The 23,453-nt window shown below is 34.5% G+C and overlaps 2 protein-coding genes across 5 annotated transcripts; both read left to right on the top strand.

The window, feature by feature from the left end:
- The first annotated feature begins 571 nt into the window (after positions 1 to 571).
- Positions 572 to 14,675, top strand: LOC125679398 (uncharacterized). 2 transcript variants are annotated; one of them, XM_048918617.2, is made up of 5 exons: positions 572 to 735; positions 7,127 to 7,362; positions 7,849 to 8,005; positions 8,227 to 8,418; positions 13,752 to 14,675. In XM_048918617.2, exons 1-5 carry the CDS (start codon positions 657 to 659, stop codon positions 13,979 to 13,981), a joined length of 894 nt encoding a protein of 297 aa, XP_048774574.2. In that variant the 5' UTR covers positions 572 to 656; the 3' UTR covers positions 13,982 to 14,675. The 2 variants fall into 2 exon arrangements, with proteins under 2 accessions (XP_048774574.2, XP_048774575.2); XM_048918618.2 differs by having other exon boundaries at positions 574 to 735; positions 8,227 to 8,397.
- A 3,202-nt stretch (positions 14,676 to 17,877) lies between these two features.
- Positions 17,878 to 22,715, top strand: LOC130051668 (uncharacterized). 3 transcript variants are annotated; one of them, XR_008799939.1, is made up of 5 exons: positions 17,878 to 18,074; positions 18,914 to 19,149; positions 19,272 to 19,422; positions 20,751 to 21,416; positions 21,785 to 21,900. XR_008799939.1 is itself a non-coding variant. In XM_056153981.1 (5 exons), exons 1-5 carry the CDS (start codon positions 18,002 to 18,004, stop codon positions 22,000 to 22,002), a joined length of 858 nt encoding a protein of 285 aa, XP_056009956.1. In that variant the 5' UTR covers positions 17,878 to 18,001; the 3' UTR covers positions 22,003 to 22,715. The 3 variants fall into 3 exon arrangements, 2 of the variants coding, with proteins under 2 accessions (XP_056009956.1, XP_056009957.1); XM_056153981.1 differs by having other exon boundaries at positions 20,751 to 20,930; positions 21,785 to 22,715; XM_056153982.1 differs by having other exon boundaries at positions 17,903 to 18,074; positions 20,751 to 20,941; positions 21,785 to 22,715.
- Positions 22,716 to 23,453: the final 738 nt, after the last annotated feature.

Below are 23,453 nucleotides of genomic sequence, written 5' to 3'. Positions count from 1 at the left end.
ACTTGAAATTGATGTGTAATATACTATTATGTGATAGGTTGTTTGAAACCATATATGACAAGTTATGATCCTTTTTACAATAAAAATGTTATAGCTCTATTTGTATATTGCTCTCTACTTATTTTTCTTCACTTTTTACGCTTTGCAAAGACTAAAGAAGGTGCTATTAAAATTGCCATATTTCTTAAAAACAAGGTCGATTACCAACATTGATTTTTTAATATGTTTTATATCAAAGCTTCATCATAAACATATATCGAAATTTAAAAAATTCAATGGTTAATTTTTTTAGCATCAACCTATCAATCTCTACCTTAAGGCCGAGTATAGGTCTACCTTAAAACAAATCAATACAGATTTTTTTTATTGTCTTTTGTTTTTCTCCATCACCATTCTTCATTTGAATTGTTGATACCATCCATATAAATATGTTTACAACTACCCATGGGTCTAATTATGCGAGCGTCGAACAGCAGGGCTACCGCTAGGTAATTCTATTTTTAGAGCGACCCTGGGCACCAGCGACAGTTATAGCTGGTACACCGCCCTTAAACAGCACACAACGAACGATAACTCTAATTTTTTGTTTACATCGAGGTCGCCGACATTTTACTGGGGTATAGGATAACTAGAACGTTTTACGGTTTTATACTGAAATGATGAAATTTTGTTTCTTCATTTTTTGTGCTTCTACTTTTCTCCTCTCTGATGCAGAACAACCCTCAATACAGACACGTGAGTAGCCATATTCATTGCTGTGCTAGGCTTAAAATATCACTAGGCTATAACATGGACATATTCCCTCTGAACTCATAACACGTAATTATCATCCATAAAAAAAATCATGTACATGTAAATGCATACCGCTATTCAAAAGTTGATGACTATGATCGTAGTGAAAAGGTAAATCTATAGCGGTCTACATCCACGAATGTGAATGAACGAAAAACATTCCGTGAATTTCGTTTGCAGAAATTTCATAGTTCACTGCCCAGGGTCAATGTGACGTCCGAAATATCCCAGTTGTAATCATAAAAATCTATTCTCTCGCCTAGCAGTAGCAGATTTTTCACAGTGGATAAATCCAGCGTACACGAAAACGGGGTGTTGAGGCCCAATGAGGGTTAACCTAAATAAAAGATGTCCGTAATAGTTGTATTATGTTAATTATTATTACGGTCAATATGAATTAGGCCAAATCACCGTAACGGTGTATAATGCCACATGCGGGGACCGTGATCGGTGTAGCGCGGGTATGTGAATTCGAAGCGAAGAAAGTAGGTCAATAAGTATTCAGAGACTGATTGTGTTTAATCAAAATAAATCTAGATAGCCAAAAGTGTTGCACGGAAGACAATGGTTATTGACAAGCTAGCACTAGCAATTGGGGAGTCTAGAACTCTTTGGGAATACTCAAACACTTCGACAATATACAAGTAGGGTAGGCGCTGGGTATATTTTTCGGTGTATTTATCGAGAAATCTTCATTCCTACTGCACAAAGTTCCAAGTTTTTTTTTTTACCAGAAACATTTCCTTTGCATGATAACTCAATATTCGACTGAAGAAACCAACACAAAAATCATAATATGCCGAGTATTTGACTAAAAACCCTATGTGGCGTAGAGGGGTGAAAATCTTGTGGCGTAGGGGGACCGAGATTCCTTTAGGTTAAACAAAGTTTCTTACCAAACTCCACATTTTGAACACAGTGAATATATAAATATCAAATTCAAACTTGTTCAAGGTTACTTTGATATTCGTACGATAAACCGATAATGATGTGTCTGACTTTTTATGCCATTAAATTTTCATTTAAAAAACATTCAGATTCTCTAAAATATATTACCACAATACCAGATGATTAAGACAGTTTCATATTTTAATGAAATTGATATGAACTATTGATAATTTCAGATAATGCAAGACCAGAAAGAAAAACAATCTTTGGTTAAATAAACACATGGACACCTGAAATATGGATACTACTTAGCCCCCCCCCCCCCCCTGATATTTTTTTGCACGATAATTTCTCCGGAGAGTATTTCCAAAGAGTTCTAGACTCTCCAATTACTAGTGCTAGCTTGCCAATAACCATTGTCGTCCGTGCAACACTTTTGGCTATCTAGATTTATTTTGATTAAACACAATCAGTCTTTGAATTGACCTACTTTCTTCGCTTAAAATTCACATCCCCGTGCTACACCGATCACGGTCCCCGCATGTGGCATTGTACACGGTGCTAATTATCATTTTCACTAGCCAAGGGTTTTTATAGGACGAGAGTGGACCGAAAACCCTTGATTAGCGAAGATGCATAATGTTTTTATTTTAAAATATTTTGGCTATTGAACATGGTAAGTGAATGTAAATTAAAGTTCTACACGTGAAGACCCCTTTCCAGTATTTGGTAACGATATATTGAGATCAATTTAAGGTGGTTCATGACATTGAAATTTTATTTAATGGCTCGTTTAAGCACCTTGTATGAAGCATGATTTCCCCCATCGAAAGAGTGATACAGGCTTTCAATTATTTTATATGAATTTTTTATTATTATTTCCCCGGAATGATAAACTCTTCAAAATAGAATAATGATAATAATAATAATAAAAAAAACATGGTCATTTCATTTCAATTTCTTTTTAAAATACATTTGTCTAATATAATTATCCTTTTTTTTTCTGATTGACATGTTTTTTGTTTGTTCTTTTTGAGGATTTTATCTGTAGATTTGAAGAAAAAAAATATTAACAAAAATGTTTTCATAAATAGTTTTACATTAAACATTTAGAACGTTTATCTGAGTTGTTTAGGCACGTTTTATTAGATATTTTGTATTGCTTACAGGAGTTATGAGATTGATCACTGTTCGTTATCTTCACCTTGCATATTCATGCACCAAATCACAGCGAAATTTGGACTCTATGATCCATTATTTGCAAACAAAACACCTTTTTACCATTCCGAAAATAACAAATAAAATCATAATATAATTGAGAATGTACCACTGTGTATGGTTAAATCATGCTTCATACGAATTTTAGTGTAATGAGTCGCCTTAAACATGTTTAAAAAAAAGTTCTTTATGCATTTCAGTGTTAATAAAAAAAAAAATGTTATATATGGAGTCTAATTGATTCATTTATACAGAATTATATGAATACATATTTACCCCGGCAATGCTCGTCAAAGGAAGTAATATTTTGTTGTTCATAACGTAGGACAAATAAGAGTACAACGAATCTCATCTCCAATATCAGAACTGCAAATATTACATTTTCTTTGATTTCGATCTATAGTACAGCGTAGTAGTAGTTTGATTTAATTAATAAATTAGATATCTCCAACAGGTTGAAAATTATGAAAGCCCTTGGAATACTGTGTAAACTGAAACTGCTGTGATTTTTTTATTTAAAATTTTATGAGGGTGGTCCCTGTAATGATTTCAAATGGACTGTCTTCATTTCACAACTGAAGTCCAGTTAGCTGGGATTTTCCTATAGAAGCTAGTAGTAGTACATGTAGTTTATTTATTTATAGTGACATGTGTATATTCACAGACATTATGTTAACAGACAGTATAAGAATACATCAAACACCCGGCCCATCGGGCCTATATGCCACTTTAAACACAACACTTGCATGCAGTATATAAAAAAGAAGCACAGCGTTAACTAAAAAACTGACACGATCAGCAAGGGTCCCGCTTACTGTTATTAGAGAAAAGTGACATCTGTATTTGATATAGCAATGTTTGGGGCTGGTATATATGTTAGAATTAATAATATATAAAGATACATTGGAATGCCAATTTGTGAAAAAGGAATCATAAAGCATATTTATGAGAGACTTATGCAATTTAAATTACTTCTGTTTGACACAAACTCATCCACTCAAACATAACAGAGTGCAACAAAATCCCATTGTAATAGGGGATTCAAAATGGATAATTGGTACAAAATATGGTACATACTATTCGAAAAGGATTATGAATTTGACATATTGATGTCTTGGAAAAGGACATTCTGACATCGGGGCTCTAAGCGTTTTGAAACACATTGTCATTTGATAAGTTTTCTACATTTTTAAAAATAAAGATTAATATGTCTTTACATACATAGGTGAGAAAGTTTCCATTATTCCTAGCCGAGACATACACTGTACCATGTAAGCGCAAAAAATTCATAAGCAAATATCAAAATACTCACGTAGAAAATGAGGACCTTACCGTCAACAAGCGCAGTGAAACACACCATTTCGAGATTTACGCCGACGAATGCTGGGTAACAGTAATGAATAAGGTACACTCATTTTGTATCTATTTTGTGACTTTCTTTATCAAAAGGAGCAGTTCTCTAATGTATAACGTGCAATTACTACATAATTCAATAACTTGAAGCATGAAACAGTTTCACTTTGCAACCGGATATAAGAAATTTTATTTCGTATTCCGATCCCTATCGAAAGTTGTTCACTGGGAATGACGTGTTTTAATTCAATATACATATAACATCAAGCATTTTTTATATCACATTAAAACAAAAACCAAATATATACACATACACAATGTTGTAGAGTTATTTCTTGTAAATTTTCTATATCAATACAATGCATATCATAATTCAAATTGAATTTATTTATATCCCTTAGACAGTGGTAAATAAATACGGTCTTAATAAGAAAGATGATAACAGTCAAACAGACAAAGTGACAGGACTCCAAAATCTATAGGTATCTTCATCTTATTGTAAAGTATTTCTGTACAAAATTTGAAAACTGTATAATGAAAACTGTTTGAGTTATCGTGTCACAAAGAAAGTGTTCATAATAACAAAGATAATGACACACACACATACAGACAAAGTGACATGATCCCAATATCTATAGGTGTCTTCCTCTTATTGTAAAGTATTTCTGTACAAAATTTGAAAACTGTACAATGAAAACTGTTTGAGTTATTGTGTCACAAAGAAAGTGTTTATAATAACAAAGATCATGCCATACAGATAGATAGACAAAGTGAAATGACACCAAAATCTGTAGGCTTCTTCCTCTTATTGTACATTTCTTCTGTACAAAATTTGAAAACTGTACGATAAAAACTGTTTGAGTTACTGTGTCACAAAAAAGTGTTAACGGACAATGTGATTACTATAGGGCTTCCCGCATTTCATGCGGGCCCTAATAAATAAAGGAAAAATACATGAAAATATATACACAATTATTAGAAATACATGTACATACATGTTGTAAGTAAATACCTGCATTACCAAGTTCATCAGTATGTTTTATGAGATATATAGCCACCTTTAACTTCCCGTTTCAATGGGTAATTTATGATTTTTAGTTCTAAACCTGGTTAATATACGTTGTTTATGTATTGAAATAGTTATGGTAAATGTAAAAATATCGAAGGTTAAAACATTGGCTTAAATCTAATGAAACATTTGCATTTTTTAAGACTTTAAAAATCTGCTTTAAAACACATTTTATTTTAACCTAGACTATTGATTTTGATAGAAACACATGCCTCTGGTCCAGGTATTGCAGTCCCCTTTTAAAGGGCAGCAATTTGTTTCTATTTTTTATTGTGACATTGTAATGTGAACACATCAAAATTTTGGTTTGCAATCATGGACGATATTTACCAGAATTTTGAATTTTTCAACATATAAAATCAACGAAATATTTTTCATCTCATTTGATGAAGTCACACATACATGTATATCAGACACGTAGCATCGTTTTTCAAAGTAGGGAGGGGTGGCAGCTGGAGAAGATTACTTAACAATTCAATTGTCTTAAAGTCTTGACAAGTAAAACAACAACAAAAAGAGAAAATTAACCACAAAAATATCCAACATATTCCCCGCCGTAAAATGGCTGAAATATTGCCAAAACGGCTTAAAACCTCAATCAATCAATCAATCCAACATATTCTTTTGACCGATCTTCAAAGTCCTAATTAAGGGGTAGGGGTATGGTAGCGTACTACTTATTGTCTGTGCCCCAAAAATTCCCCAAACTTCGATTTTTTAAATCGGGGAGGGGGCTTCAATGTATTGATTCAATTCTTAAATTCTACCTTATATTCTTTTCAATCGTTTCTACTATTTAAATAAGTGGTGGGTTTACCAAAATATAAATTTTTAAGTGCAGAACAGGAAATGGTGGTTGTTGAAAAAAAAGGACAGGCCCACAGCCCCCTCCTCCTTCCCGATTCTACATGCTTGTATATGTTTAATTGATGGACGAAACTCGTTGACACAATATGTCCAGTACATATCCATTATACAGGAGTAATATTTATTTATACAAAACGATCCCTGATTCAAGTAAGATATGAGGAAAATCGAATTCATTCATTAAGGGGTTGGGGGTTCACTCTATTGTTGGTTTGGGGATATGACCAACCTTTCCCGCTCGGATAGTTCTCACTATAACGGGGAAGTATCACCATTGTTGGATAGGTGGAAAGAGTCATTTTATAGTCAGTCTTCCCGGAGAAAAGGGGAGATCTCACTATATAACTTCAGCGCTTTTTCTCCCGAGATAAAATGTTTGAGTCAAACCTGTTCTTCAGCAGTCGATCAACATTAAATGTTCTATGGTCGTTATAACGATCTAGTTCGTCAATACAACCTCGCATTGCGTCAAATGCTGTCTGACGTGTTTCATACCGATTGTTAAGCCGTTCTTGGCACACTGATTTGACTGCGGATAACTCCGTTTACCTGATCAGGACATGGGGCTCACGGAGGGTGTGACCGGTCAACAGGGGATGCTTACTCCTCCTAGGCACCTGATCCCACCTCTGGTGTGTCCAGGGGTCCGTGTTTGCCCAACTATCTATTTTGTATTACTTGTAGGAGTTATGAGATTGATCACTGTTCGTTATCTTCACCTTGCATGTGCATAATTTGTCATAGAACATGTTGAATAAAGCTTTCACTTCTCATGAGCCCATTACTTCTCATCCGTGTTGCTAAATAGCACATCATTCTCAATCGTGGGGTAAGTATTTTGGAAGTACATGCTTTCCATGTATAAATTAAGTAATATGCAAATTTACCCCCCCCCCCTCTCTCTCTACAAATGTACTGTATATACATATATATTTGCAGTGACGTTTCCAGATCATAGATGTTATGGACCGTTTTATTCGACACCGAGAGAAAGTTTTAAAGTCAACCATACCAGCGAAGAGTTGGGTTATATTTGTAAAGATATGTCGTTTAGTGGCTGGGATCAGGTTGAATCGGTGGAAAGGGAAGTCTGTGTAAGAGTACAACAGCTTAGCCTATATTGTTCTCAAAAATTGGAATACAGGACAGGCAGCAGAAGGAGTCGCCCTGCTAAGGTAAAGATTGATTGATTGTATATTGTTTAACGTCCCTCCCGAGAATGAAGACGTCATCACTGCCGGCGAAGGGCTGCAAAATTTAGGCCCATGCTCGGCGCTTACGGCCATTGAGCAGGGAGGGATCTTTATTGTGCCACACTTGCTGTGACACGGGTCCTCGTTTTTTGCGGTCTCATCCGAAGGACCCCTCATTTAGTCGCCTCTTATGACAAGCAAGGGTCCTGAACCTGGATCCCCACGGGATACTAAAGATGTCCAATAGTACTTCAATATGTTTTAGTGTAAATATATAGATTAGATGGTGTTCATATTTGTTTTTGAATTTGGAATGATCAGTTGATAAATCGTTCAGTCGCATGTTCGATTGGTCTGTTCATCCATCTATGTATGATGCCACATTTATAATATTCAATCAACTTTTGCCATTTTTGACTTGTCAGTTAAAGCACACACATCAACAAATGAATTTTGATTTCTTTTCAGTCCTATGATTGCTATGACACTGCCAAAGACATCCCAGTATTCTGTACATTTGATCTGTTGTACATACGGGTACAGTCAGAGAAGGAGAATGATTACTCAAAAGTTGTTTATACAGTGTTTAGTGGCAAGGGAAAACCGTCATATAAAGCTGACAGTGGTAAATCTACAGAGTAAAATAGAATATTTGGTAGTCTCGGTAACATTTTATCAGAAGAATGAAAAAAAAATGTCATTGTGGTATCTAAAGTACATGTAAAACATTCACATAGTTATTTATGCCAGCTGTATTGATTAAAGAGAGAGAGAGGGAGAGGGGAAGAGAGAGGTGATACAGTCATTGTATATTATTATTTTATTGATATTTGTATTGTTTTACAGGGAACATGTCCTCACTGGTCCCTGCAATAGGTGCAGTATTACTCCTACTATTGATCATTAGTATCGTGTGTTTCATACGCGCGAAAAGAGCACGTCAGATGCAAATGGAAGCAGTTGTCACCAGACGTAATCAGCAACCTCCTGCAAATATACACCATCACTATCACCAAGGTAATCATCACTATCACCAAGGTAATCATCATTATCACCAAGGTAATAATCACTGTCACCAAGGTATTCATCACTATCATCAATGTAATCATCATTGTCACCAAGGTAATCATCATTATCACCAAGGTAATCATCATTATCACCCAGTTAATTTCATATCATAATTATCACCAAGGTAATCTTAAATCATTATCACCATGGTAATCCTATATTATTGTTATCACCAAAATGATTTTTATATCATCATCATGATCATCACCAAGGTGATTTTATATCATCATCATCATCATCATCACCAAGGTTATCTTATATCACCATCACTATCATTATCAAGGTGAATGTACACCATCATTATCACCAAGGTAAATAAACAACACCATTAACACACATAGGTAGTTGTCACCAAAGTAACGTTTAACCATCATTATCAACAATATATATATAGCATCATTATCACCAAGGTAAGTATACACTATCATTATTACCGAGCTTTATAATAATATATAACATCACTATCGCCAAGATAATTATATATCATCAATATCACTTAGATAACCATATACCATCATTATCATCTAAATAGTTATATGTCATTACTGGTGATGTTGATATAGTTGAAAATGAGGACCTCAAATCACTTTGTCTAAAAGGTCCTAAATACAGAGAATCTCGGTCTTTTAATTGGCGACAGAACTTCATCTCTATTATGAATTCTGTCGAAGATTATGTCAGACGATGGGATAAGTATGAAAAAGAACTTGATACATTGTCAGAATGGGTTAAAAGCATAAGAGGAATATTAAAATCCCGCATTAAACTTATTAAGGTAACTCCATACTCGCAGTTTTATCTGATACAAGTTTAAAAAGTGTATTTCCATTTATTAGAGTTAAAACTAACAAATTATCAAATAAAATATATAGGTCATCACACTTTTTAAGATGCGAGACATACATAACAGAATCATGTCACCGTCAGAAAATTGCAATTTTCCTTAAACATCATTATCAAAATTTCATAAAAACTGGTCATGACGATATCATAGCATTCAAGGCAATTCATGAAACTTTCTTCACAAAAATATACAAAATGTCCGTAAAAAATAAAGAAAACGTATCGCATAATATAGACTGGATAAAGAAATCAATGAAAACAGAGTTATTGCCCTTGGATTCAATATTTTTAAACTTATCATTTATTTTTCATCTATAATTTATACTTGAGATATAGTTTATTTTAACAAGATTATTTACAATAATTATCGGAAAAGACTCCAACAAAATTTATGTTCCTATCATGCATAAATCTAAATAAATCATTGATTTTGCAAAATCTGATGACATCACAGGAGGGTGGAATTATTTTAAAACAAAAGTACGTACCATCTATCCTTCTGTGTTTAGTAATCCAGAAGTGATAAAAGAATTAGATAGGTTACATGAGGCATATGTTTTGGTTTCATCTGACAAAGCTAGTAACCACATTGTTTTTGTTTGTAAGGCTCATTATTACAACTGCATTTTAAACGAACTTGGCATTAATTCCACTTTTGGTAATCGTACTTATACTCCAACTGCCCTTTCAAAAGATGAAATTCTTAAAAACCATGCTTCAGTTTTAGACACATTTAATATCTCAGTCAATGGGTCGAATGAATATGAGTTGCCGTACCTATACTGGATTCCTAAATTACATAAAAACCCTTACAAACAGATACATTGCTGGATCCAGTAAGACTTGGTGCTCTACCAAGCCCCTATCTTTGCTCCTCACGAAAATATTAACAGCTATGAAGGAGAAACTTTAAACTTACTGTGCGACTATATATGCCAGAAATGGTGTTAATCAATTGTGGATTCTAAAAAATTCAAAAGAACTTTTAGTAAACTTGAAATCGCAAAGCTTTTCCCAAATCAATAACATCAAAATCACTTTTCAACACTATACACGACCATTCCTCACGATAAATTAAAGACTAGACTTTTTGACATCATATACAGTTGCTTCTTCAACAAAAATAGAAAAAGGAAATATTCATATCTAGTGATCAGTCATTCAAAAACTTGCTTTGTTAAACACCACTCTGATTCCACGCACTAGTACACTGAAGTTGAAATAAAAACTATGCTAGAGATTTCTTCGTGGTATTTGGTGATCAGGTTTTCCAACAGTCTGTTGGATTTCCCATGGGCATGAATTGTGCTCCTTTGTTAGCTGACATGTTTCTATATTCATATGAAGCAGAAGTTATTCAAAAACTTCTACGGGAGAAGGAAAAATCTCTTGCTGTGGCCTTCAATTCGACATTTAGATATATCGACGACGTTTTGTCTATTAACAATGATAACTTTCATTCATATTTCAATTTGATTTATCCCTGTGAGCTCGAAATAAAAGACATCACAGAGTCGTCCACTTCTGCTTCATACTTAGATATCTTATTGAAAGTAGACATTAACGGCAAACTGACAACTCAACTGTATGACAAACGGGATGATTTCAGCTTCTCCATCGTCCACTTCCCATATTTATGTATTAATATTTCATTATCACCTCCATATGGTGTTTATATCTCTCAACTGATTCGATATGACGAACTTGTTCTGCGGATAGTTAATTTTTAAATCGAGACAAGCTACTGACAAACTAGTTGATGGTACAGGGGTTTCAACAGTCTCCATTGAAGTCGGCATTTAGCAAATTCTATGGTCGTTATGACGATCTAGTTCGTTAATACAACCTACCATTGGGTCCAATGCTGTCTGACGTGTTTCGTACCGATTGTTAGGCCATTCTTGGCACACTGATTTTGACTACGGGTAACTCCGTTTGCCTGATCAGGATATAGGGCTCACTGTGGGTGTGACCGGTCGACAGGGGATGATTACCCCCCCCCCCTTATGCACCTGATCCCACCTCTGGTGTGCCCAGGGGTCCGCGTTTTCCCAACTATCTATTTTTATATTGCTTATAGGAATGTATGAGATTGATCACTGTTCGTTATCGTTACCTTTCATGCCATTATTATCCCCTACACTATTAGTAGATAATTATAGCTCATCATTATCACCTACTACTAGTAGATAATTATAGCTCATCATTATCACCTACTACTAGTAGATAGTTATAGCTCATCATTATCACCTACTACTAGTAGATAATTATAGCTCATCATTATCACCTACTACTAGTAGATAATTATAGCTCATCATTATCACCTACTACTAGTAGATAATTATAGCTCATCATTATCACCTACTACTAGTAGATAATTATAGCTCATCATTATCACCTACTACTAGTAGATAATTATAGCTCATCATTATCACCTACTACTAGTAGATAGTTATAGCTCATCATTATCACCTACTACTAGTAGATAATTATAGCTCATCATTATCACCTACTACTAGTAGATAGTTATAGCTCATCATTATCACCTACCACTAGTAGATAGTTATAACTCATCATTATCACCTACCACTAGTAGATAGTTATAGATCATCATTATCACCTACCACTAGTAGATATTTATAACTCATCATTATCACCTACCACTAGTAGATAGTTATAGATCATCATTATCACCTACTACTAAAAGATAATTATAGCTCATCATTATCACCTACTACTAGTAGATAATTATAGCTCATCATTATCATCTACTACTAGTAGATAATTATAGCTCATCATTATCACCTATTACTAGTAGATAATTATAGCTCATCATTATCACCTACTACTAGTAGATAGTTATAGCTCATCATTATCACCTACCACTAGTAGATAGTTATAACTCATCATTATCACCTACCACTAGTAGATAGTTATAGATCATCATTATCACCTACCACTAGTAGATATTTATAACTCATCATTATCACCTACCACTAGTAGATAGTTATAGATCATCATTATCACCTACTACTAAAAGATAATTATAGCTCATCATTATCACCTACTACTAGTAGATAATTATAGCTCATCATTATCACCTCCTACTAGTAGATAATTATAGCTCATCATTATCACCTACTACTAGTAGATAATTATAGCTCATCATTATCACCTACTACTAGTAGATAATTATAGATCATCATTATCACCTACCACTAGTAGATAGTTATAGATCATCATTATCACCTACTACTAGTAGATAATTATAGCTCATCATTATAACCCATTACTAGTCAATAATTACATGTATATATCATCACTATCACCTAGATAATCTTGCATATACATTATCACTAATGTAGTTATACAACATCATTATCACCAAGGCAACTCTATACCTTCATTAACACCATGATAATTAAACATATAGTAAATTTCAACAGGGCAAATATTCTCCTGTCATTTCTACTATCACGGATGTTAAACATTTTGTACGTAATTTATATTATTTAAAAAAAATAATTTTGACATCACTGTTTGCCAGATAATTTCTGTGATTTATACTATAATATCTTCAAGAGTAATTGATATTTTATGAGCTATTATGTTCTGGGTATAGTCAGTTTTTAAATCGAGGTAAGCTACTGACAAACAAGTTGATGGTACAGGGATTTCAACAGTCTCGATTGAAGTCAGCATTTCGCAAATTCTATGGTCGTTATAATGATCTAGTTCGTCAATACAACCTCGCATTGGGTCAAATGCTGTCTGACTTGTTTCATACCGATTGTTAAGCCGTTCTTGGCACACTGATTTTGACTGCGGATAACTCCGTTTACCTGATCAGGATATGAGGCTCACGGCGGGTGTGACCGGTCAACAGGGGATGCTTACTCCTCCTAGGTACCTGATCCCACCTCTGGTGTGTCCAGGGGTCCGTGTTTGCCCAACTATCTATTTTGTATTGCTTGTAGGAGTTATGAGATTGATCACTGTTCGTTATCTTCACCTTGCATTATGACATTGAAATGAAAATTTAACTAGAATGCAATTTTCCTTACTAAAACTTCACCTTCAATTTCATACTTACATGTGTATAATGCAATTGCCTTCGATTTTATACTTACGTGTGTATCATGCATTTACATTCGAATTTATACTTGCATGTGTATAATTCTATTTTATAAATGAAAGAGACTTCTTACATTGTGTACATGCATATTTGTGTGTACATGTAGTGGTTTGTTGACCTATGTGGTTTTTGAATCAGTCACGAAGACGCCACTTTGGGGAGAATATGGCTTTGGTCCAACATTTACTTGGAGCACACACACACATCCAAATCATAAAAGCATGGATACGTCTCATCGTTTACACATATTATTCATTTGATTTCTATTTGGTTTTGAAAATGTTTCCAACAATACCTTAAACTTTTTTTCTTGCTAATCTGTCAGGAGACCAGGGAGCAACATCTCATTTAAATCAGGGTCATTTTCAAGGACAACCTCTCCTTCCTCAAGGATACAATATGCCACCACAGGCGCCTCCTCAGTTCCAGGTTTACCCTCAGTATCCATCCGGGCAACAGATGATACCAAACTATCCACCACTGAATGTACAAGAGCCCATAAATGACATGAGCGGACCTCCGTCGTATGAAGAGGTCACAAATCAAAAACGTTGATATTAACATTGAGTCCATTTAATATTTTTAGCATATTTCTACGGTTGTTTATGGTATGGAAGTACTCATGAATGCATGTTTATTGTAGATAGCTATATAGCCTGCTACATGTATTTTCTCCCAGAGGATAAATCATTTTAATGCTGCTGAATTCATTTCGAAAGTTATCAACTTTCCCTACATTATATGCCTGAAACCATTTGCATTAAAAAAAATGGAGAAAATTAGAATAAATACATTGAGCCAACACCATGAATATGCAGGTTATACAAGAGTTACTTATAACACCATACAAAGTAAAAACCCTTAATGTGTTTGTAATTTATCCTATAGTAGAAGACTGATAGCTGTGAATGTTTCTGGATTGTTGTTGTATTTTTTTTTTTTTTTTTAGTTCTTTCTTTTTTTATTTCTTTACTTCTATATATTCAGACATTTTTCATAGAATTCTTTTCTAAACTGATAATGTTTTATTCATATTGAATGGCATTGTTTTTATTTGTTATATGTAAACTGTTAAACGTTTTGAAGTCTTTAGAAGTTTACTATGATATATGTAATTTTTATGTTCATTTTTATTGTGGCTGTAGGTTGTATGAGTTCTTTTAGGATTCAGTGCGACTTCAGCAATACTCAATTATGTTATTTTGATAGTCTGTATTTATTTACATACAAATAAATTTGTTAAACGTATTGTGTGAATAATGTGTGTTACAAGTGCAATGCTATAAGCTTGGACGCAAGGAAGAGTACATTGTGTAAATGCAATCCCTGACGTCATTTACCTCCTATCCATAATGTAAAAAGATGTAACATAATGCAGTACTGTTACGCATTATTATTTATTATAATTATACATTTACATGTATATATAGCGCTTTATATAACGTATCGTTTTATTCAGAATGAATGCGAGAAATAAAATGGAATGCCTTTTAAATGATAATGCCAAGGCAATTTAAGATATATTCTAAAACCTTTTTAAAAGTTGCATAAATCATACATGGAAGATGGGACAAAGATGGATACATGTACATGTAATATCATTGTGGATCCGGGATGATGAGCAGTGTCGTTAACTGCAGTAACATTACTGTAAGACCAAGTTTAAAATATAAGGTCATCACAAGCAATTGACGAACAAATGAATTTCTCACTAAAACCACCAACCCAAAAGCTCAGTGGGAGAGAAGGTAAAGATAAAGATGATGTACAGATTTTCAAAGTCAATTTTTTTTTCTTTTTTAAAGGTCAAAACACATTTTCCCCTCCCCTTTTCAGGTCAGACAAATCTAAGCCGCAATCTTGACATCACAAAATGAAAATCAGAGAGCTTCATTAATCTGTAATTATAATTATTTTTGATAATGTATTAACATAATTAGAAGTCCAAATGATAGTGGCAATTTTGAGAATATGTACAATATGACTAGAATTATGTGTTCAAGGTCAGAGCCTTGTAAAGAGGGAGATAAGTGTATCTCAATTAATTATACAACAGATATTGTCTCATTAGGTGATTGACTGATGGATTTTATAATTATTGTTTAACGTCCCTCTCGAGAATATTCCACTCGTATGGAGACAAATAAATGGAGACGCCACCACTACCGGTGAAGGGCTGCAAAATTTAAGCCTATGCTCGGCGCTTATGGCCATTGAGCAGGGAGGGATCTTTATCGTGCCACACCTGCTGTGACACGGGACCTCGTTTTTTGCGGTCTTATCCGAAGGACCACCCCATTTAGTCGCCTCTTACGACAAGCAAGGGGGTACTGAGGACCTATTCTAACCCGGATCCCCATGGGACTCTCATTAGGTGAGTATTGACAATTGGGCTATGGAATCTGATTATACTGAGGATTTATTCTAGATTCATGTGCATGAATCATTCAATTTGTCCATTCTGTCTGGACGGAATGATTTCAAGTGATTCATCCAGGATTTCTCCGTGCTTTTTCTGTCTGCATCGGCCCATGTCGGGTAATGATCAATAACAACCACTTGAACATGTCTTGCCAAACTTTACCTTCTTTGTTGAAGTGTTTTCCTACACGTAGGTTCAGTCACGCGTTTGGTTTTGATGTTTGATCGGTGGTTGTTAATTCCAAGTCTATACTTGCAGTTTCCCCAACATTTTCGTGGCCTAACTATTTACATGTGGTGATTAGATTTACAGAAGAGTTGACCCAATATTTTATATCTTTTGCTGGTAGTGCAACTTTGGAACATATCTGAATCCTGGATAAATTTTTAAAACAAACAGTGCTTCAACTCTCCCGTGAAACCAACAGTTGCATATATTACCTCATCACATGTAAACAATGTGGCTAACAATATATTGGGGAAACTACAAATAAAAAATTCCCATGGTAGACTTAGAATCAACAATCACCGATTATCATCTTCCCATCATTTTTGTTTTTCAGGCCCGTTTTGTGTTGTTTCTCTCCTATTTTGCCTAATTTTCATGATTTGGAAAAATTATATACGTACTCTAAAACTTCATTATTTCGGATTTCAAACATTTCGGTTGAGCATCACTGAAGAGACATTATTTGTCGAAATGCGCATTTGGTGCATCATAATTAGTACCGTATAAGTTTTACATACGTATTCTCATCCCGACCCAGTGATTGTAGAACTCTATACCGGCGTCTGTATTGGTATCAGATGGGCTGGTGAAGAAACAGTACATGTATTAACATTCCAGTACACTTTTATAGTTACAGGTTGGTTTTTTCTTAATTTAGTCTATTACTTGGTGTATCATTTTTGTTAGCGATGTAGATTTATTTGCGAGTGGTTTTTTTCCCGTAATGTATTTTAGTACTTGTGTGATATTTGTTTACGCAATACAATGTATACGTCTCTTGATAGAAACGTGGGTTGCGTTAACTTGCGTAGAAAAACTGAGGTTTAAACAACCAACAGTGGTGGCCTTTTCAGTAGTTCTATAAATTTCTTATTGGCCTTGCACACGTATCTTTATAGATCCGATTCTTTAAGAGAGTATGGTATTGTGGGAATTTACTGATTAGATAGATAGATATAGAGATACAGGAGAGAGGTCGCTGGGACCTCGATACATTGACGGTGCTTTCAGATTTGGGTACGTAGTAGGCGTAGCCATTACGATTTGGTTGTACACTATAGTACAAGAGTTGAGGATCAAACACGGCACCTATCTTTTTGAAAGCATGTTCTTAAAAGTAACAGTAAATGATTAATTATACAATTTTTATCTACATTGTATTTCTCATTATTAGCTAATTTCATGTATTCAACAAAAGGGGATTATTTTGATAGTAATTCATATATCTACAGGGAAATTAACTCAAGATCTACTGAGAATATTTCACAGTGAGAATTAAAATTAAAATATATATATATCGTCGACTGACCAGTTTCGGTGACCTTAGTGATAAACCGCGATTTTCTCATCAATCGCTTGGATTTAATAAATAAATAATACTCCTACCTTTAAAGTAATTAATTTTTTTTACTTTACTTTTGGTATACTTTATATCAATTTGAAGATTTGCTTGAAAAAGTAATACATATATTAAGTAAATGGGCTTATTTTTGGAGTGCTCGTGTTGATGTTTTTGCATACTCTCCTTCTAGTAGTTCATTTTCGGAAGAACAAAAATTGAAGACATACTCTATATATGTTTGCATATATGTCACCGAAATAGGGCAGTCGACGATATATTGGATTTTGCAATTTGCCCCACTTAGTTTTCAATAATTGAATGACATACATTGAAGCATATATCGAGATTTTAAACACATTGTAAATGATCTGCATGCATCACATTAAAAAACACAATAAATGCTTGAAATACATGTAGTAAACATAGGAGATCCGCGCCCAGAAATACGACATAATGAACGATAACTCTATTTGTTTACATCAAGGTCGCATATAGATGCAGTTTCGCATTCCTGGCGAGATATTTCTTGGGATCGAGGGAATAATGATAGAGGAACTTGGGCTCGTTTTACACATCTAGAATTATGAAATTGTATTTCTCAGTGTTGTGTATTTCAATATTATTCTCCGATTCGGAATCTCTCTCCACACGTAAATGTAAGTACAATTGTGTAATGATTCAATTCAAAAGCACACAAGAGGGCACCACAGCAACAATGTGCACTGCCAAATAAGGTGGCAGGGGGACAGTTTTTTTGGTTCTGAAACATGTGGGTAGGGGGTATACATCAAAGTCAGATTATGGCAGACTAATGAAAAATCATATTTTCCTTTTATGTCAATACTTGTATTTCATATTGGTGTAGTTAATAAATTATGACCCTAAATTACATGTAATCTATGACATATAAATTCTGGTGCTGGTGCCCCTTTTTGCTTTGATTTCTTTCATGTGGGCTAATCCGCACCACCCCACACCACCACAGTACCAAACATGGGGATTTAGACACTGTGCACAATCAAGAACCCTATCTGCCCTTCTTAAAAACCTACCTTTCATATGGGACCTTCCCTCTCAGCTACAGACCTTCCCTCTCAGCTACAGACCTTTTGCTGGACCATGCGTGTTTTCACCGGAATTTCTTCAGCAACTAAACACGTGTTTTAGTTTCGAATTTGCACCCGTCTATATGCTAGGAATAATGGTGACACCTATGTGTTGTATATCAACATTTTTATTAAGCACTCAGCTACATTTAACATGCATCCTAAAATTATTGTATACATTTTTACACATGTAATATCACTTCAAATATGGGGTATTTCCATATGTTTTTTTCTTTTCTTTAAAAGTCTTGCCCACTCAAGATACTAGTGTTTCAAACATACTAAGGAAACAGAAAAAACCCATAAAAACAACAACCAAATGAACCAACAATATGCTACTCTATCTCCAGGGACTAAATATTCTAAATTGATATTTTATATATTTACAGTGACGTTCGAAGATGATAGATGTTATGGGCCGTTTTATCCCACGTCGAGAGAAAGTTTCGAAGTCACCCATACAACCGACCAGTTAAGTTTTCTTTGTAGAGACTTTTCGTTTAGTGGCTGGGATGATGGTGCATCATTGGAAAGGGAAGTATGTGTCAAAGTGAAAGAGTTCATTCTGGATTGCTCTCAGACATTGGAGTACAGGGCGGGAGGCAATAGAAACACTCCCGTTAGAGTAAGCTAATTTTACGACTTAGGCAAGATATCTCTCACTTTCTCTCTATGTTAGAGGTAGATAAGTACATGTAGATCTTTATTTTTAAATTTAAAAAAATTAACAAATGGGTATCATTTCAGACGTATTCCTGTAGTGACAGTGCTGAAAACATCCCAGTATTTTGTACATTTGAATTACTGTACATTCGTATAAAGACAGAGAGGAAAATAGAGAGCTCAAAAGTTGTCTACACTGTGTATGCAGGACGCGAAGACACATCAAATAAAAAAAGTAAATCTTTAACACTACATGTATTTTAAAGTGTTGTGCATTTTGACTTACTTTTAAAATGTAAACAGCTACTAGTCACTGACTACTTAACAAGCGAGACGTTCGCCACTAGTAGCCATGCCAGTTACGTGAAACTGGAAACGTGAAGAAGTAGTAGATGACAACTTCAAATGAGAAATTTTGTTACTAGTATCCAGCTACAACTAGACAACTGTTTCAAGGGAAACTCATTGTTTTGATAGTTTGTTTTACCTCTCTTTGAGAATTTTCCTGTTATACTGGTATACCAGCAGTAGGTGAAGTGTACGAATCTACGACTTCCAGGGCAGTAACAGCGAGGGTTCTTTATCATGTCGGTGCATGTCGTGATGCAAGAAGTTACATCAGGAAAATCTAACTTTCCGCCACACTCAACAATTTTTCAGTTATCTGGTGGCGCCCAGTTTGTGTTGTTGGAAGAGAGGGCCCAGATACAATGTACCTGGGAGGAGACCACCAACCTTCCGAAAGTAGACTGGGAAACTTTCTCACTTACCGGCGCAAGCGGGATTCGAACCCACGCCGGGCTACAGTGGTACATGTAACTAATAGCTTACACCTTGACACATCCATCTAATGGTCAACTATCTCTGCTAGACCTTGTTGATTTGTCATTTATTCTGTGTAAAGTAATATTGAATATTCTGTATAATTTTCAATCCATCCATGTATACCAAATCTTCATTCCCTGACTTAGTTTGTGGGAATAACAGATCTCGAAAGATTTGATTTTATTCAAAACAAGGATATTTTCTCGATTTTTGAAACTCTTGGTCATGATATGAATTTTTCAAAATTTGATTATCATTTAAATGTTCTTTTAACATATACTAGTCAAAAACATCTCACCTCCATATTTGAGAATCACGTGATCTATCTGTACAGCTACAAAAGAAAACTAAAAATGGAAAAAACAAAATTGTCAGCACGTGCACTAGTGAATGCTAATTTTGTGTATTGTGACTCTTACGACAAAATAACCAGAATTTTTTTTAACACGAATCAGAATGCATATAGTGTGCAAATAAGTACAGCATATACACATATGTCTACTACTGTTTAACTAGTACTCTTTTTCTCTATTCTAATTTTTTTCCACCGCAGGCTTTGGTGTTTTGTGGTAAAGAATGCATTTTTCTGTATTGCAGCTGTTGAATGGTTATAGGTGCCGCTTGAAGTGAAAAACTAAAATCGAAGCTTAAATTGAAAGATATCATGATTTGTAAATATAATATATACAATAACTAACTATTTTAACTTTCTAAGTCCCATTTTCATGTCTTTAACAGGTTCTCCAGTATCAGCGATAGTCGGTGTTGCCCTTTCCATAGGATTCATAGTTTTCATCGTTTGTATAGTGATGTGCATACGCAGAAGAAAACTAAATGAGATGCAAAACCGGGGAGCGATGGTTGCTTACCGACAAAATCAGCAACCCAGTGTTAATATACATCACCATTATCACCAAGGTCACACCAAGGTCACTTATTGTCTCTCGAGTTGCACACCGTTATTTTTCTTGGCAAAACTTACAAAGTTTGATTATGATCACTGAACTCTTCATTCATTCATTGCATATTTTATTCCTCATTGCAAAGATTATATCAAAAATACATATTTAGTGATGAATCATATAACAGATATACAAATATGAAAATGTGAGAACAAAGAGCAAAGGAAAGAACATTACATAATTATATCTAAATGAATAAAAAAGAAAGAAAAAGTGAGGTACAAGGATTTCAGTGTATTACTAACTTTTAGTTAAAATTACATTTGTTTCTTCTGTATATGGCAAATACATTTATTAATTAACCCCCACATATAATTAGTAGCTGTTTTCCGCCTGCTCCGACAGTGGATAGATTGGGGCTGATCAAGATATAGGGCTCATGGCGGGTGTGACTGGTCGACAGGGAATACTTACTCCTCCTAGGCACCTGATCCCACCTCTGGTATATCCAGGGATCCGTGTTTGCCCAACTCTCTAATTAGTATAGCAGTTATAACTGTTCGTTATATTCACCTTTCATCATGAGCATTATTCAAGGGATGCTATTAATGTCAAAAATGAAACCTAGAGGTCATTGAATTCACAAATGAAAAGTTAATCCATTTAATCCCCATGTGCAGTAGAAGTTATGCTTATCAAAATGTTTTTAGGAATAAATCATTGAAAAAGAATTTTTGAGTAAGATGAATGGGATAAATACCGTTCGTGAATAGAAATACATTTCAATTTTCATTGTTAAATGAAAATCTTTAAAGGCTTAGAAACATGCATGTTTACCCAGCTTTGAATTTAGAAAATTTAATTTTTCAGGAAATCAGGGAGCGAATACAAATCAGGGTCAGTTTCAAGGACAACCTCCCCTTCCTCAAGGATACAGTATGCCACCACAGGCACCTCCTCAGTTCCAGGTTTACCCTCAGTATCCATCCGGGCAACAGATGATACCTCCCCATCCACCGGTTAATGTACAACAGCCCATAAATAACATGGGTGCACCTCCGTCGTATGATGAGGTCACCAAAGGATAACTGTGATATATCGACCATTTGATTTCACGTTGGTTGGTGATATATTATAATGGTTGTATTAAGATTTTATTGCTTGATTTCTTTATTAACATTTTTAAAAAAAAAAACCCACATCATTACAGAAATTATGGCAATGGTAATGTTGAAGGGCAGTTTTCGTAGCAGTTTTGCGATTTTAAACATTTGTGCGATATGATGCAATTGTGGTGAACAATTATACCTAATGTTGAAAACTGAGTCATACATTTTATTATCATCATATACATGTAGTAACTTTCATTCACCTGCACTATTTCTAAATCTTATAGAATATGGATGAGTATGTATGAATTTGGAGAGTTACTGAGAGAATTCAACCAAAATTATCATTTCATGTTAACTTTATGCTTGCAATTTTTACGTCTATTTTATATCATAATTATATTCATAGTCCTGAATTCATGTTATGAGTTGTGGTTTTTTTTTTTTGGCCGTATTTTTAATTTTGACCCATTATTGTTTTCATCATTATTATTATCTTTACATTTCCAATGTTTTGATATCTTTACATTTTTTAGCGATAGTCATTTCCTCATGAATGCGAAGCAGTTGTGACAATTGCATGTTAGAATCTTAATAAACATAGTATGAAATATTTCTATATGGCTAGTAGTTGTTCATGAATTCTATTCAATCATATTATTCCAGCAATAAATACTTCGTGATATACTATATGTACGTTTGACGTTAATGATTTTTTTCCACTATTTAGCTCACCTGAAATTAAAGCTGAAGTGAGCTTTTCTGATCACATCTTGAGCCGCATCCGTCTGTCCATCAGTCCGTCAGTAAACTCTACATTTCGACTTCTTCTCCAGAGGAACAGGGCTAATTTCAACCAAACTTGCCACAACACATGCTTGCTTAAAGAGGATTCAAGTTTCTTAAAATGAAGCGCCACACCATTTTTCAAGTAGAGATAATTAAGAATTAGTGAAAATTCTGTAATATCTTTTAAAAATCTTCTTCTCAAAAACCACTCGACCAATTTAATCAAACTTGAGACTAATCGTCCTTGGGGAAAGAAGATTTTAAGTTTGTTCAAATAAAGGGCCATCCTCCCTCCGTAGAGGAGATAATTAAGAAAAGGAAAAACTCGAAAGAGGTTATTTAAAAATCTTCTCGAGAACCATTGGGTTAAATTCAATGCATAAAGTAGATTCATGTTTGTTTAAATAATGGACCACAGGGGTAAGATTGGGCTACAATAGTGGATCAAAGTTGAACATGCTGGTATATAGAAAAACTTTTTTTCAAGAAAGGACAATGGTTATTCATAATAATATGCAAGCATCCCCAGGTAGTGCATATTCAAGTTTATTCAAATTATGATCCCCGGGGGAAGGTTCAGGCCACAATAGGTCAACGTTTTCATAAGAATTTATAGGGAACAACCTTATAGGTGAATACAT

The sequence above is a fragment of the Ostrea edulis genome, chromosome 2 (genome assembly GCF_947568905.1).
Source record: "Ostrea edulis chromosome 2, xbOstEdul1.1, whole genome shotgun sequence".
Taxonomy (NCBI): domain Eukaryota; kingdom Metazoa; phylum Mollusca; class Bivalvia; order Ostreida; family Ostreidae; genus Ostrea; species Ostrea edulis.
Note: the sequence above shows the minus strand (reverse complement) of the source record. Positions and strands in the feature narration are given on the sequence as shown.